This window comes from Rhinopithecus roxellana, chromosome 12 (assembly GCF_007565055.1).
Source record: "Rhinopithecus roxellana isolate Shanxi Qingling chromosome 12, ASM756505v1, whole genome shotgun sequence".
Taxonomy (NCBI): domain Eukaryota; kingdom Metazoa; phylum Chordata; class Mammalia; order Primates; family Cercopithecidae; genus Rhinopithecus; species Rhinopithecus roxellana.
In genome coordinates, this window is record NC_044560.1 from 84436887 (window position 1) to 84451581 (window position 14695).

A 14695-nucleotide genomic window follows, 5' to 3' on the forward strand; every position below is an offset into this window, starting at 1 on the left:
TGTTTTTATAAAGTATTGAGATTGTTATATTGTTGAGGTTTTACAGCCAGGATAATACCTTGACCTCTCTACCTCTGAACTTGGAACCAGCTGAGAAATAGAGATAAGAAATTAGCTATATGATTGATGAAGTTGACTGGGTAATGTTATTTTAGTTGATTATTCCCTTTTGTTTTAAATATCTTCTCTATATCTCTGAGTACCTTTTTTTTTTTGCCTGAAATCCAACATTGAAATGAAAATTGCCACTTCCTTTTTCCTTTTGAGTTAGAGTGCCTTGTCTTTTGCGTGTCCTTCTAGTTTAAGAATAACAGCACATACTTTTATTTTAAAATTCCAGCTAATTTCTTTTTTTGAGACAAGATCTCACTCTGTTGTCCAGGCTGGAGTGCAGTGGCATGATCATAGCTTACTGTTACTTCGAACTTCTGGGCTCAAGTGATACTTCTGCCTCAGCCTTCTGAGTAGTTGGGGGTACAGGCATGTGCCACCATACCTGGTTAATTTTATTTATTTATTTATTTATTTATTTATTTATTTATTTATTTATTATAGAGGTGAGGGTCTTGCTGTGTTGCCCAGGCTGGTCTTGAACCCTTGGCGTCAAGTGATTCCCCTGCGTCAGCCTCCCAAAATGCTAGAATTACAGGCATGAGCCACTGCACCCAGTCTCCATCTGTGATTCTTTGCCCTTTAAAAAATTTTTATTTTAAAAATAGCTTTGTCTTTCAGCAGAGATATTTAGAGCAATTGCATTTGGTGTTATGATTTTATCTTTTTTTCCTGTTTTTATGCTTCCCTTTGCCTTTTAATATACAACTTGGTAACTTTTATCTCTCTTTGATCACTTAAAAACTAAGCAACCTATTTTTGATGCTTATGGGTTATTTTTTAATGTTACACAAATTTTACATAATTTATCTCTGTGGATCAAAAATGTTTTAAACAGTGGCACTCTCATTGAAACACTTGGATAGCCACCGTGTGTTCAACAGACTACTCATTTGGTGGTATGAATGCTGATCTACCTACCGAACTCACTTTGATGGCTTTCTCATCCTACTTCAAGTCATTTTGGATCTTAAAAGAGCCTGTTAACCTCTGGACCACAGTTATACTCAAAATACCAAAGCGGGTCTTACTGAATTGATGAGTGGGAATTTTGGCTATTTGTGTGTAGGAACTGGAATTGTATACAGAAGAGACCAGGCCCTTAAAGACAGGGGAAGAATCTCAGAGCTTCCAGCCGCAGCCAGTGGATCCCTGGCCTGAGGGACAGTCCCAGAAGAAGGGGGTGAAGAATACGTGCCCTGACCTTCCCAATCATCTAAATGCCAAGATGGCACCACAGCCTTTGAAAGAGAGTGGTGAGTACAAGAATCTGAGAACATTAGGGAATGAGGCCTTCTGCAGGGCAGAGGAATGGGAGGTGAGGAAAGGTGCATGGGGAAGAAGGATGTGCAGAATTCAAGGCAAGGGATAGGCTGCAGTGTGGTGGGCACACTTACTGAGAAGTAAGCAAGCGTCGTAAAGAGGCTGTGGCTATGGGTGATGCCAGCATGCCCCGCTGTAGCTGGAGTCCTGCAGCAGGTGCAGGCTGGGACAGGAGTGGGTGGTGACCACAGGAGGTCAGGGCTGGCCTCTCCCATGTGGCACACCACTCACAGCAGCTTAGGAGCTACACACTCTAGAAGGGAAATAAAAGGGAAGTCTGCACTGGCCATAGGGATAGCCCCAGCTTGATCCAAGTGTGACTTTTGGAAAGCCAATCTCAGAGGGAGGTGATTTTTTGGGAACCAGAGCTTGGGTTTCAGAGACTTTTTCTTTTCCTCAGCTGTCCTCACTCCCCGAGTCCCTACTCTCCCAAAGATGGGGAGCGTTGGAGATTGGGAGGTGACAGCTGAGTCCCAGGTAAGCTGCTATTCGTTCTTCCTTTCCTGTCATTGCTGCTCCTGTGCTCTTGCCCACCCAGTGTTCCTCCTCTCTCTCCATGACCTCTGCTCAGCAAAAGGGCATGAGGCCCAGGGTGTTAGCCTTTGCCCTTCACCCCCAGTCTGCTACGCCCCAAACATCCCCAAACACATGTATGTACCAAACGGCCCTCCTGCTCCTTATGATGCCAGCTTCACACATGGTATCCCTCTGTTCCCATCATCTTTCCTGGGGCCTGCTAGGGTTCCTAGGCTGTTGTCAAAGGTCAGTGATGTTTGGGGTCCTTGTCTTGTGCATCTCGTAGGAAGCCCTGGGCCCTGGCAAACATGCTGAGAAGGAGCTCTGTAAAGAACCCCCAGGAGACGACTGTGGGAACAGCGTGTACCTGGGTAAGGAGATGTGCCCTCTGAAGGTGATGTTGTCATGCTTCTGATACACTCAGTTCCCAAAGAGGGTTTTGCCACTCCTTTAAGAATCATGGCTCTGCAGTCTCTGGAATTTCAGACATAGGAAGAAGACTTGCCCTTTGTAGCCAGCACTCTCATGGCAGGGATGGAGGCTGCCTGGAGATGGGGTGGCAGGATGGCTTCCAAGACCCTGCCCTCTCTGGGCATATTACCTTCCTTACCTCAGTCCATTCACCACAGACCAGAGGCCAGGCCTGGCCTGCTGTCTCAGAAATCTGATTTTTTTCAGCATTATAAATAGGATCTCTCTCTCAGGCAGACTTCAGTGAACTAAACCCATGAGACCAATGAATTAAACCCAGAAGGAATAAATGTCACAGAGTCCAAAATACCTGAAGCCCATATAACCAGCACAGACTCCTTTCTCTGTGGGCACTCCTATGTGGCAAGCCAAATAATAGGGAGCCGTTTCCCTGTGGAGCCCGGGATCACTGTGCGGGGCGTTAGACACGTGAATAGCTGAAATAGAAGAGACTCTGATAGGCGTGACTCATGGTAAGTTTAGATACCGGAAGCTTACTGGCTACTTGCTTGACAGTGGAACCCCTTTTTACACATGATATCTAGAGGAAATAGTGTTCAAAGGAACAGACTTTGGGAAATGCTGAATTAGATTGTCCTTATGCCTTTCTAAACCCTTTTCATCTAGTTTCCTTCAAGTATTTATTTTAATCAGAGGCTTCCTATTTTGTTAGGGCTGGGAGCTGTTGGGATAGCAGTCCTTTAAACATAGCTAACTTTTAAAAATAAGGAAATTTATTTTCTCACATTACTAGAAATCCTGAGGAGGACATGCTCCAACCACAGTACAGATTAGCTGAGCAATGTCCTAGTGGGTCTTTGTTCTTCTTTCTGTCTGCCATCCTCAGTGTTAGCTCCATATTAAAGCTGTTTTGTTTCATGGTCAAAAGATAGATGCTGGTGGTGGCAATGGATGCCTAGCAGGACAGAGACTCACTAACACACACACACACACTCCTTTCCTCCAGCTGTGGAATTCAGTCTGATTGGGCCATTTTAGGTCATGTGTCCATCTGTGGACCAATGAATCACTCTTATATGATGTTTCATGTTTCATAACAACAACAACAACAACAAACAAATGAACAAAGCAAACAGGTCACTTAACATTTCTCATATGGTGGTCGTGTCACCTCTTCTCTCTCCATATTCCTGCAGACATTTTATTGGATCAGCATGGGAATTTCTTGTCAGCCTCTTGCAAGGAAAAGATAGAAGTTTCAGGGAGATTTTGGACAAACGTGCTGCTCAGCAGACCGTTTCTACTCTGTCATCTCTCTTCTTCCTTTTGTAGGAGTTCCAGTTTCAAAACCAAGTATCACCTCCGAGAAAGAGCAAGGACCAGAGTTTTGGGGTCTAAGTCTTACAAATTCTAGGAAAAGGAGCACTGCAGCTTACAGCCTGGATAATGAGCCAGCTCAGGCATTGACCTGGAGGGAGTCAAGAGCCTGGGAGGAACAATACCAGTGGGATGTGGAGGACATGAAGGTATCAGGTGTTCACTGGGGCTATGAGGAGACCAAGACTTTCCTGGCAATTTTGAGCGAGTCTCCTTTCTCTGAAAAGCTCCGGACTTGTCACCAGAATCGCCAGGTATATCGGGCCATAGCAGAGCGGCTAAGGGCAAGGGGCTTCCTGCGGACACTGGAGCAATGTCGCTATAGGGTCAAAAACCTCCTACGGAATTACCGGAAAGCCAAGAGCAGCCACCCACCAGGTACCTGCCCGTTCTATGAGGAGCTGGAGGCCCTCGTCAGGGCTCGAACAGCCATCAGAGCCACAGATGGCCCAGGAGAGGCCGTGGCACTCCCCAGGCTCGGGGATAGTGATGCAGAGATGGATGAACAGGAGGAAGGGGGCTGGGAGCCTGAAGAAATGGCAGAAGACTGTAACGGTGCTGGCCTGGTCACTGATGAGTCTACCCAGGGGCCCAGGATTGCAGGGGCCCCAGCCCTGTTCCAGAGCCGTATTGGTAAGAACATCGGGGTTTAGTCAGATTCAGATTCCAACCCTTCTACCAGCTAGACTGCTATTCCCTGAGGTCAGGGCACAGGCTGCAAGTCTGGATTGAAGCCACTAGAGTGAAGAGCTACGTTCTTAGGTCATCCTCAAACTCCAACTCTCTTTTTCCATGACCAAGTCTCTTTGCAAAAGTCTTCTTAGTTGTAGAAGGAAACATTTTTAAAGCCTTAAGGGGCCTCAAAGAGTGAATCTGGTATTTCCAAAAGTGTGTCACTGGTAGTATGGGATGATCATCGACGTTACATGAATGAACTTGAAATTCTTGTATTTATATATTTCTCTTAATTTGTGTGAGTGCATCAACCTGTGATTTCACAGATAGCAAATTTAGGTAAAGAGTGATGGCGAGTGAAATATTGAACAGATAATGGCAGAAATCATGACAGCGTAGACTTGAATAATCAATGTCTGGGAAACACCCAGTCATTGTAAAGGTGCAGCATGGAAGTCCAAGAGATGAGGTGTCTTATAGACACACAGGTAGGAGCAGAGCCCGGATCAGAGCCCGTGGCTCCTGCCTGCTGGTTTTACATGGTTGCCTTCCTGGGGTACATCACTTTCCTGCAGAGGAGCTGAGACTAGACCACCTCCTTTTCATTCCTCTGCAAAGGAGGAAAGTGTGTCCTCATTTGGCCTTTCTTGCAGGACTATTTGAAATTCATTTATGTCTCTAATCTTTAGGAATTTTCAGTTTTCATGTTTTATTAAAAGGAGAATTTATGGCCAGGTGCTCACGCCTGTAATCCCAGCACTTTGGGAGGCTGAGGCGGGCGGATCATGAGGTCAGGAAATCAAGACTCTCCTGGCCAACATGGTGAAACCCCTTCTCTACTAAAAAAAAATAACAAAAATTAGCTGGGTGTGGTGGCGCACGTCTATAATCCCCAGCTACTCAGGAGGCTGAGGCAGGAGAATTGCTTGAACCCAGGAGGTGGAGATCGCAGTGAGCCGAGATTGCATCACTGCACTCTACCCTGGCAACAAAGTGAAACTCCATCTCAAAGAAAAAAAAAAAAAAAAGAATTTATAAAATAAATAGAGGACAGGTATTGAGTGAATATGGGGAAAATCACATGCATCCTGGTTACAGGCTTTTCCCTGAACTAATCAGCAAAGCCAGGGGCATGGGATCACCTGATATAACTGATATAATATGACTACCTAAGTCCTCACCTTCAGCCAAGACTTGAAGTGTTAATAGAATCTCTTAGAAGAGAGTGAGGGTGGGAAGCTCTGGCTGACTGTCCTAGCATGCCCCTGAGAAGCAAAGGGATATTGCCCAGGTACCTGGATAGTTTCTGACATGCCTATGTTCTAGGTATTTCGAAGGGCAGGTGACTCTATTCTCTGATGACCTAGGCACATCTCATTAAGTCTCACAGTTCTCAACTCTTCACTCCTGACAGCAGGTGTGCACTGGGGCTATGAGGAGACCAAGGCCTTCCTGGCAATTCTCAGTGAGTCCCCATTCTCGGAAAAGCTTCGCACCTGTCACCAGAACAGCCAGGTGTACCGGGCCATCGCAGAGCGGCTGTGTGCTCTGGGCTTCTTGCGGACACTGGAGCAGTGTCGCTACAGATTCAAAAACCTCCTTCGAAGCTACCGGAAAGCCAAGAGCAGTCACCCACCAGGGACGTGTCCTTTCTATGAGGAACTGGACTCACTGATGAGGGCTCGGACTGCAGTCACATCCATGGGTACTGTCCGGGAGGCTACAGGTCTCCCTAGGTGTGGGCAGAGCAGTGCTGAGACTGATGCCCAGGAGGCCTGGGGTGAGGTGGCCAATGAAGATGCTGTCAGACCTCCAACCTTGTGTCCTAAAGCCCCAGACATGGGTAAGCCTAGAGTAATTGGATGTTCTCAAAATCCGTGGGCATGTGGAAAGAGTGAAGAAGCCAGGCTCATTACCTTTTGTCTCTTTACTAAAAGAGAGAATGGCATTGAATAGGAAAAAGTATTTCTGCTTTGCTCAGATTATCTAGTCTTAAGCTTTGTGTGAATCAGTCAGTCAGTCAGTCAGTCAGTCAGTCAGTCATTCTATCTTTTACTAGGTATATCTGGGCAGTTAGAGACTTTATTCAATCCAGTATGACACAGGATATATGGAATGTACTAGAAGAAGGAGGTGTTCATGATTGAGTACTAAGATAGAGGAGTTTTCCAGGGAAACAGGTTGGCTATAGCTGCTGGGCTGAGCCCCATGGCTCACTTGGTGGGGTCACCATGTCCCAGAGTCCGTTCCTCAGCTCTGCAGGACAGAAACATTTGTGTGTACCAAAACTTGATCAATTTCATGTTAGTCACATTTATAAGATGTGAGATATAAGATATAAGAATCAAATTCATGTTAGCCAAATTCACAGATGTACGATAGAGACACACACCCCCACACACATATGCTAACTAATGAGTGAGGAAAAACTGCATTTCTGTCCATTTTTGCAGGTTTTGAAATGAGGCATGAGGATGAAGACCAGATTTCAGAGCAGGACATTTTTGAGGATTTGCCTGGAGCCTTATCAAAATGTCCTACAGAAGCTGTTTGCCAACCTCTTGACTGGGGAGAAGACAGTGAAAATGAAAATGAAGATGAAGGGCAGTGGGGAAATCCCTCACAGGAACGGTGGCAAGAAAGTTCTTCTGAAGAGGACTTAGAAAAACTTATTGACCATCAAGGCCTGTACCTTGCAGAGAAATCCTACAAGTGTGACACATGCATGAAGAGCTTCAGTCGGAGCTCCCACTTCATCGCTCACCAGCGAATCCACACAGGTGAGAAGCCCTACAAATGCCTTGAATGTGGAAAAAACTTTAGTGACCGCTCTAACCTCAATACCCATCAGAGAATCCACACTGGAGAGAAGCCCTATAAATGCCTTGAATGTGGGAAAAGCTTTAGCGACCACTCTAATCTCATCACTCACCAGAGAATCCACACAGGGGAAAAGCCCTATAAATGTGGAGAATGTTGGAAAACCTTCAACCAGAGCTCAAACCTTCTGAAACATCAGAGAATCCACTTGGGAGGAAATCCTGACCCATGTAGTGAGTCCGGGGGAGACTTTTCCCAAAGCCCATCTTTTAGTGCTCACTGGAGGAATTCTACAGAGGAGACGTCTCCTGAACAACCTCAAAGTATCAATAAGGACTTGAATTCTCCTGGACCACACAGCACAAACTCAGGGGAGAAACTTTATCAGTGTTCTGAATGTGGAAGAAGCTTCTCTAAGAGCTCTGCCCTCATTAGTCACCAAAGAATCCATACAGGAGAGAAACCATATGAATGTGCCGAATGTGGGAAAAGCTTCAGTAAGAGCTCCACCCTGGCCAACCACCAGCGCACCCACACCGGAGAGAAGCCGTATAAATGTGTGGACTGTGGGAAGTGCTTCAGTGAGCGCTCCAAGCTCATCACACACCAGAGAGTACACACAGGAGAGAAGCCCTACAAATGCCTTGAGTGTGGAAAATTCTTCCGTGACCGTTCTAACCTCATTACTCACCAGAGGATTCATACGGGAGAGAAGCCGTATAAGTGCAGAGAGTGTGGGAAATGCTTTAACCAGAGCTCCAGTCTTATTATTCACCAGAGAATCCACACAGGGGAGAAACCCTACAAGTGTACAGAGTGTGGCAAAGACTTCAACAATAGTTCCCACTTCAGTGCTCACCGGAGAACCCACGCAGGAGGGAAGGCATCGTAGGGGACAGTTTCCCCAACAACAAAAGAGGACTCAGTGTGTATATCTTATATCATAAGATGTATGCTAGAGAGAAACTTTCCAATTTTTAAGCTTGGTGTGTACCCAGGGAAGTTATCTAGGTATAAACCAGGTAATTTGGAAGTGAATTACAAATACTAAGGATCCAGATTTGAAGGCACTTTGCTTAAGTGTAATTTGTTTTTCTTCTGTAAAGACCCACACGGAATCCTCAGACTGTCCTTGTATTTGCTGTCATGTAAGAGCTATGTCAGTATTTGAGCCAAACTGGCAACTTAGGAGATTAGAGTTAAATCAGTGGTCCTGAGCAGTGGTTCCAAGTTCTCACTGTGCCTTCACGCTGTCCATGTGTAATCCACCCCATCAGCAGTGGTTCTCGTTCTTTCTCAGTGGGGGCATATCAGGAGAATGTTGAGACTCTGGTGAGAGAGGAGTTGGCCTAGAGCAGGCCACTGTGAGCTCAGCACAGAGTAGGAAGAACAGTGACATCATTACAAAATCATTAATAGCAGCAATAGCTGGTGTTTATTGAGCTGTTGCTCTTTGGCAAGCTCTGTGCTAAGAACTTTGTATACATCATCTCATTTAATCTTCACAACAGCCCCAGGAGATAACTACTAACTTTCTCCCCATTTCCTAGAGGCTTGGGAAATTAAGTAACTTGCACTGGTCACACATCTGTAAGTGGGAGAGGCAGGATTCAACAGATCTGTCTGTCTTGAGTCTGTCGTGCTCTTATTGCTATACTGAATTCCCGTTCATGTTAGGTAACTTAGGGGCCAGAATCTCAATGCACTTTGTAGACCACATTTCCTGTTATAAAATTTCTACATTTTGAAGTTTTTAAACAAATATGGAAATTGAGAATCCCTAAGAATTAAAGGACTTGGGATATTCAGAATTGGTGAAATGATTTGAGCAAGGATGAGCTATTATCAAAATACTTGATGCGAGTTTCCATCTTCTCAATAATATGGGTGAGAGATATAGGTGGGTTGAGGTTGGGAAGAATATGTGGCCTGAGTAATTTTTCTTCCAATAAGATACTGCTTTGGCTAAGGAAATGGGATCTAAGAGCTCTTTTTCTCAGGGGTCAGTCCTGCTTCTTGCCACGCTTGACTGATCATAGGTTAACCCTAACAGAAGCCTGGGGTCCCCACATTTTTGCCTGTCTGGCCTTTTCTTTTGGCAAGCAGAAGCTTTGTTGTTGGTCCCTATGCCAAGACTGAGGTGGAAGGTGCTGATGTGTATGGTCATCTACTGAGAGGGCCTTGACCACTGTTCTACGTTCCAGGTTCTTGGCACAGTTTTACCCTGAGCCATCCTGTCCCAGGCCTGCCCAGGGCTTTCTGTATGTTGGTCCTTCACACTCGCCTCCCACATGGACAGGCTAAATTAGAAAGCTTCACATAGGATAGTTTTAGCATTTGCAGCACTTTGGCCTCCAGAGTTTCTCATTAGAAGGGTTTAAAACTGTTGACCAAGGACTTTAGTTTCCACAGGACTTTAAAGGAAAATCCCCCTCCTGCCATCCTCTTATGACACTGGGATGTGTTCATAACCTGCTTGTTTCATGGACTGGGGAAGTACCTATCAGATAGTGGATGTGAAGCAGCCTTGAAGAACGGAGCTTTTATTAACACACGAGGAAGCCGGTGGAGAGATTTGCTACTCCCACAGAGTGAGATCCCTTCTTAACCCCTTCCCCTGCTTCAGAACCTCCCTTCCCAAGAACCAGCCCCACTAAGATCACTGTCAACTCCCTCCCAGTTTACCTTTCCTGGCCCACGTTCTCTCTGCAGGGCAGGGGTCATGGGATGAACCCTGGGTAGAAGTCAGCAGATGTCAGTAACTGCAGTAATACAGTGATATTGTCTAGTAATGTGAGCTGAGAGGAAGGATCCTGAGGTGAGGGAGTTCTAGGGAAAGGCACTGTTGTAAGGAATAGCATGAATTCAGGGTGGGATGTATGATGGGAGGTTGGGAACAGGGAGCTGATATTAGAGGGGTGCTGGGGCAAGGTCACTGAATACCTCACATATAAATGGAGTGTCAACACCGGGGCTGGGGCAGTGTTCAGATGTGCATGGTTGAAATCTGACAGCTGAATGGAACTTGGATATGCTGCAATTAGGATGGCCTGTTGGGACATTGTTGTGGTATTTCAGCTAAAGGCTAGGGTCTAAACTAGAGCAGTGGTGACACTGAGGAGGTGGGAATGAATGGGAGAGGTCTCAGGCAGATGGGAGGACATCAGAGGAAAGCTAGAATGCCTTTGGTGACGGGGTAGAGCATGTCCTTATTCAGAATTGGGAGCACAAGGAGGAGAGGCTGATAGAGCAGGAGGGCAGAAGATGAGAAGTTTAGTTTGGGATGTGTAGAACTTGAGGTGCTTAAGGGAAATCATGGTGATGCTATGCCTTTGGATGTCAGCTAGAAGCTAGGGGAGAGGTTAGGACTAGAGATCTGTGTATACAGAGTAGTTAAACTAATGAGAAAGGAAGAATTTCAGATTCAAGTATTGGGCCTAGGACAGAGCTACTTGATAGCGCTGAATGGAGAGGAAGATGGCCCTCAAAGGAGATCTAGACCACTCCCCACTCCCACCCCCCACCATCATTTTTTGGACCCTGTCTTCCTTGTAACTGACCCCTGAATTCTTCATTGTAGCCCCGAGTTTTCTGGAGCACTCACTGTGGAAGCCAGGCTGAGCTCTGTGTGGATGCGAGGTGATAGTCCTCTCTCCACTTGGTCACTCTTTCCCCTGGGCTTGGTAGTGTTAGTGTCTCATGTCTTTAGAGAAGAGTTTTGATGTTTATTATCTGCCATTCTTGTCTCATGAATCTTAATTGAGGTTCAGTCATGAAAGCAAGGCCGGTGTGGGCCAGGAGAGGAAATGGCCCAGGTGGTCCCTTCCTCCTTGTCTACCTGACTTCCTTTGGAAAAAGCACTCTTTCAGGGGGCCGCAGTGTTCCAGGCCTGACCCTCCAGTAGGTGTGTACTGCTCACATAAACTGACATCTGGTTTTACCCACCCTGAGCTTTGCTAGCGTGAGTCTGCTCTTGGGAGTCTGTAGAATGGGTGGACAGTTTCTCAGCCTTCCTGGCCACAGGTCAGACCCTGGTTATGGAAAACCAAACCAGCAAATGCTGCCCTGGGAGGGTGTTACATCATGTGAGCTGCTAAAGGCAGGATTGTCTCCCCAGATGGCTGCCTCCCTTGATTTCTTCACCCTCCACCCCAAGAAGGGCATTAGCTCCTCTGAAGTGACCAAAAGGTACCTAAAGGACCTTAGGCCTCCCATTCCCCAGACCCCCAGGAGGCAGCAGACCCAAAGGTAGGGGCAGGGAAAGGAGGGGCCAAGACTTTTTCAGATACTGGGTTTTTTCTTAGGCCTTGACCTCAGCAGCTGAACTCATGGTCATGGCTGCCTCGGCCTTATTGTCCCCTGTGGCCTCCTCCCAGAAGCAGTGTAAAGCAGCTAGGCTCCCTCCATGCTAAATAGTGTAGTCAGGAGCTCTGGCTAGTCCTTCCTGCCATATCTTGTTCTGGGGCCCCCAGTGGGGATACCTCTCTGCTTTCGGGCTGCAGAAAATTGAGTCACTTTCTGAAGGGGAGTAACACCCTTTGGGGACAGGGGTGCAGTTTTGAAGTAATGAAGGCAGTGATGTCTGGAGTGGGTATGGGCATTGCAGGTGAACTTGCCTCACCCAGGCTATTCTGGGTCTTTGTACTCCAGAGTTCTGTCCTGGGCTTGCTTCTTCTTTCACTCTGTTTCCCTTTCTTTTCTTTTCTTTCTCTCTTTTCTTCTATGTAGATGCTAATGACTTCCAGATCTGTCTCCTGCTGTGGCCTCTCCTCTTAGGAGCCCAGCTGTCTGCCAACCAGCTGTGCTTGGGTGACTCCTGGGCCTCTCAAAGCCCCCGTGTCTACCATTACCCATCATGGGGCTCTTGGCCTACCCATCCAGCACATGCACTGATGTACACACTCAGTGGCTCCCACCCAGCATCCCCTGCACATGCCTGGAGAGACCTACCCATTCGGACTCATCCTGGACTCGGTTCTGCCAATACTTTCTTCCTTCTAAGAGCATTTCCAGTTGGGCTGGGGTTACCCAGCTGCCTGAGTGGTCTCTTTCTGAATGGAGTCAATATCTAAAGTCAAAATTAATCATTCAAAATATTCCCTTACCTCATTTTTTTCTCTTTTTTTTGGAGAGATGGGGGTCTTGTGTTACCCAGGCTGATCTTGATCCTCCCAGCTCAGCCTCCCAAAGCTCCCCTTACCTCAGTTTTGATCCCATCCTCCATTTGGGCATCCCTCAGCTCACCCATCTGTTAATAGCAAACACCAATCTCAAGCCCCTGCCCCAATCTGCTAACAAGGGGTTAGTGCTCCATGCAGCAGGAACTCAGGGAAGGCTTTGCAGGAAAGGAGGGATTTGAAATCGGCCTGGAGGCCTGGGATGGAAGACACTGGAGCCTTTCTCCCCACAGCTTCTGGCTATTTCTTCACACTCCCAGCATCAGTATTACTGCTACCATGTCTTTAGCATCATTTTGCCCTCCCTCTGACTTTCAGCAAGTCTGCACTTACCTCCAAATAAATGCCTGTTTTTGGGGGGCAAAGGCACGTTCCTTCCTTACCTTATTGTTGCTTCCCGCACCCCATGCTGCAGCTGAGCGGGTGACCTTTCCTCACCTCCGTGTACTGCATCTCTCACCTGGTCTCTGTTAGGAACCCTACAGGAACCTGCACCCCGGTAAACCCATTTTATGCTGCTTGGAGAAAGAGACAGAGAGTTTGAGAGGTCCCAGTTCTTTTTGATGTGTGTTCCGTTCCCCCACTTCTCAAAGCTGAGAGCTTCTTTGTTTTAAGAGCCACTTGGTTAAGTCAAGAGCATTAGATGAGTAAAAGGAAGAATCCAATTAGATAATTATACCTAAACACGCTATAGTCGACTAGGGATTCACATAGACATTGATTTTCTAATCAGGGCACTGTTGGTGATTCTTTCTGTGTGTAAAGATGCTTCTGATCATGCCTGCCATTACATGATACTTATTTCTAAAGTCACTTTTTCCCCCCCACATTTTCATTGTAGAAAAATATCCCATAATTGTGCCACCTTGAGGGTGAGGGCCACAGGACGGGGGATTAGGAAAACAAGAGTCACTCTCTAAGCTGGTCCTGGAGCAGCATTACGGATGTGTCGGAGCCCAAGCAGCAGAGGAGCCACAGGCCAAGGCTGGCAGAGCTGTGATCACTAGAATCTCAAGTCACTGGGGCTCACGGAGCCCTAACTTGGTGGCAGGTGACAAATGTGGAACAGAGGAGAAAGGAGTCTTCTCCTTCCACATAGAACACACTTGGCTTCAGTGCTTTGTGGGGATTCATGGACCACAGAGAAGCTTCCACCTATTTATAGGCACCAGGGACCAGCAGGAAATGGTGGTGAGACACTTTGCAATCCTCCACTGCAGACTTCACCCAGGGGGCCAGAGCAGGAGAGAATCCCTCTGTGGACAGCACTTGAGAGGAAAGGGCTTGTTCATGACCGCGTATGGAGGTCACCAACCCAACCCTGTTCCTGAAGTTTCCTAGAAACAGATGGAGAGGTAAGTCCAGCTAGGCTGGAGCACCAGCATCAGTAGTAGGGGCAGGAGCTCGTGCTAAACCTCGGTGGTGTGTCCTAGAGAAACGGGAAGCACAGGTGTCATCTCGCAGGACTTTTCTCAACCAACTAATTTCTTACGGAAATGAGACATTTGTGATTGATTTTAATTTCCTCTTGGGGACTGTGAAATTAAAATGGATGAAATTTTGTCCACCAGGAGCCTCAGGGATTTAATATCCAATTCTAAAACCTGAACAGGCCCTTTTGTTTTGCAATTTGTGGACCAATCCCTGGCTTCATTTTATTTGGCTTTGCTTTCACTTCCCCATTTTCTGTTATTTTCTTTTTCTTGTGCTGTTATGTACATCTCTTAAAGCTGGTCAAATTGTATTTTGGGATGGAATGGCCTGATAAGTTAATAAATTATATTAAACTGCCAAAAAAGGAATGTGTTTTGGATTCTTCTGGCTTCTTCCTGGTTGCCAAAAGCATGGAGGAGAAAAAGAAGGGAAGTCACCGAGACACAGGCTGTCAGGGAGATTGGGGCCAAGGTCTCAAGCCCCTTGTTCTGGGTGAGTGTCTTCTTTTCATTGTTCCTTGTGGTTGTTCAGACATGGGTGGCTCTTCAGGCATATCCACAACCCCAGGAGCCATGGCCTCTTGCCCATACCAGTGGCATCTCGGTCTGCTGGTCCCTATGCATCTACTTTGATATGTCTCTCAGGATCCCTGTGCTAAGAAAACAGAGGTGTCTGAAATCCAAATACCACAAGGATGATTATGAATGAAAAGACAGGAAAGAGTTCCCAGAGGGCTGAAGCTTACCTGATTTTTCTCATTTGCTTCCTGGTTCAGGAACAGAACTGATCACACTTTGTACTTGAGAAAGAGGGGAGAGCTGGAGGGTCTT

At 46.6% G+C, this 14695-nt stretch overlaps 1 protein-coding gene across 6 annotated transcripts in view; it reads left to right on the forward strand.

Moving 5' to 3' along the window:
* Positions 1–14228, forward strand: part of ZSCAN20 (zinc finger and SCAN domain containing 20) — a 29703-nt gene extending 15475 nt beyond the window's left edge. For 3 of the 6 annotated variants that reach the window (XM_010382283.2, XM_030913531.1, XM_030913532.1), the window contains exons 3-8: positions 1181–1367; positions 1835–1911; positions 2237–2321; positions 3715–4392; positions 5849–6277; positions 6888–9172. In XM_010382283.2, the coding sequence (XP_010380585.2) occupies positions 1181–1367; positions 1835–1911; positions 2237–2321; positions 3715–4392; positions 5849–6277; positions 6888–8146 (2715 nt within the window). In that variant the 3' untranslated portion in view covers positions 8147–9172. Of the gene's footprint in view, positions 1–1180; positions 1368–1834; positions 1912–2236; positions 2322–3714; positions 4393–5848; positions 6278–6887; positions 9173–13272 lie in introns of those variants that run through there. The other 3 variants (XM_030913533.1, XM_010382284.2, XM_030913534.1) reach the window with 3 other exon arrangements.
* Positions 14229–14695: the final 467 nt, after the last annotated feature.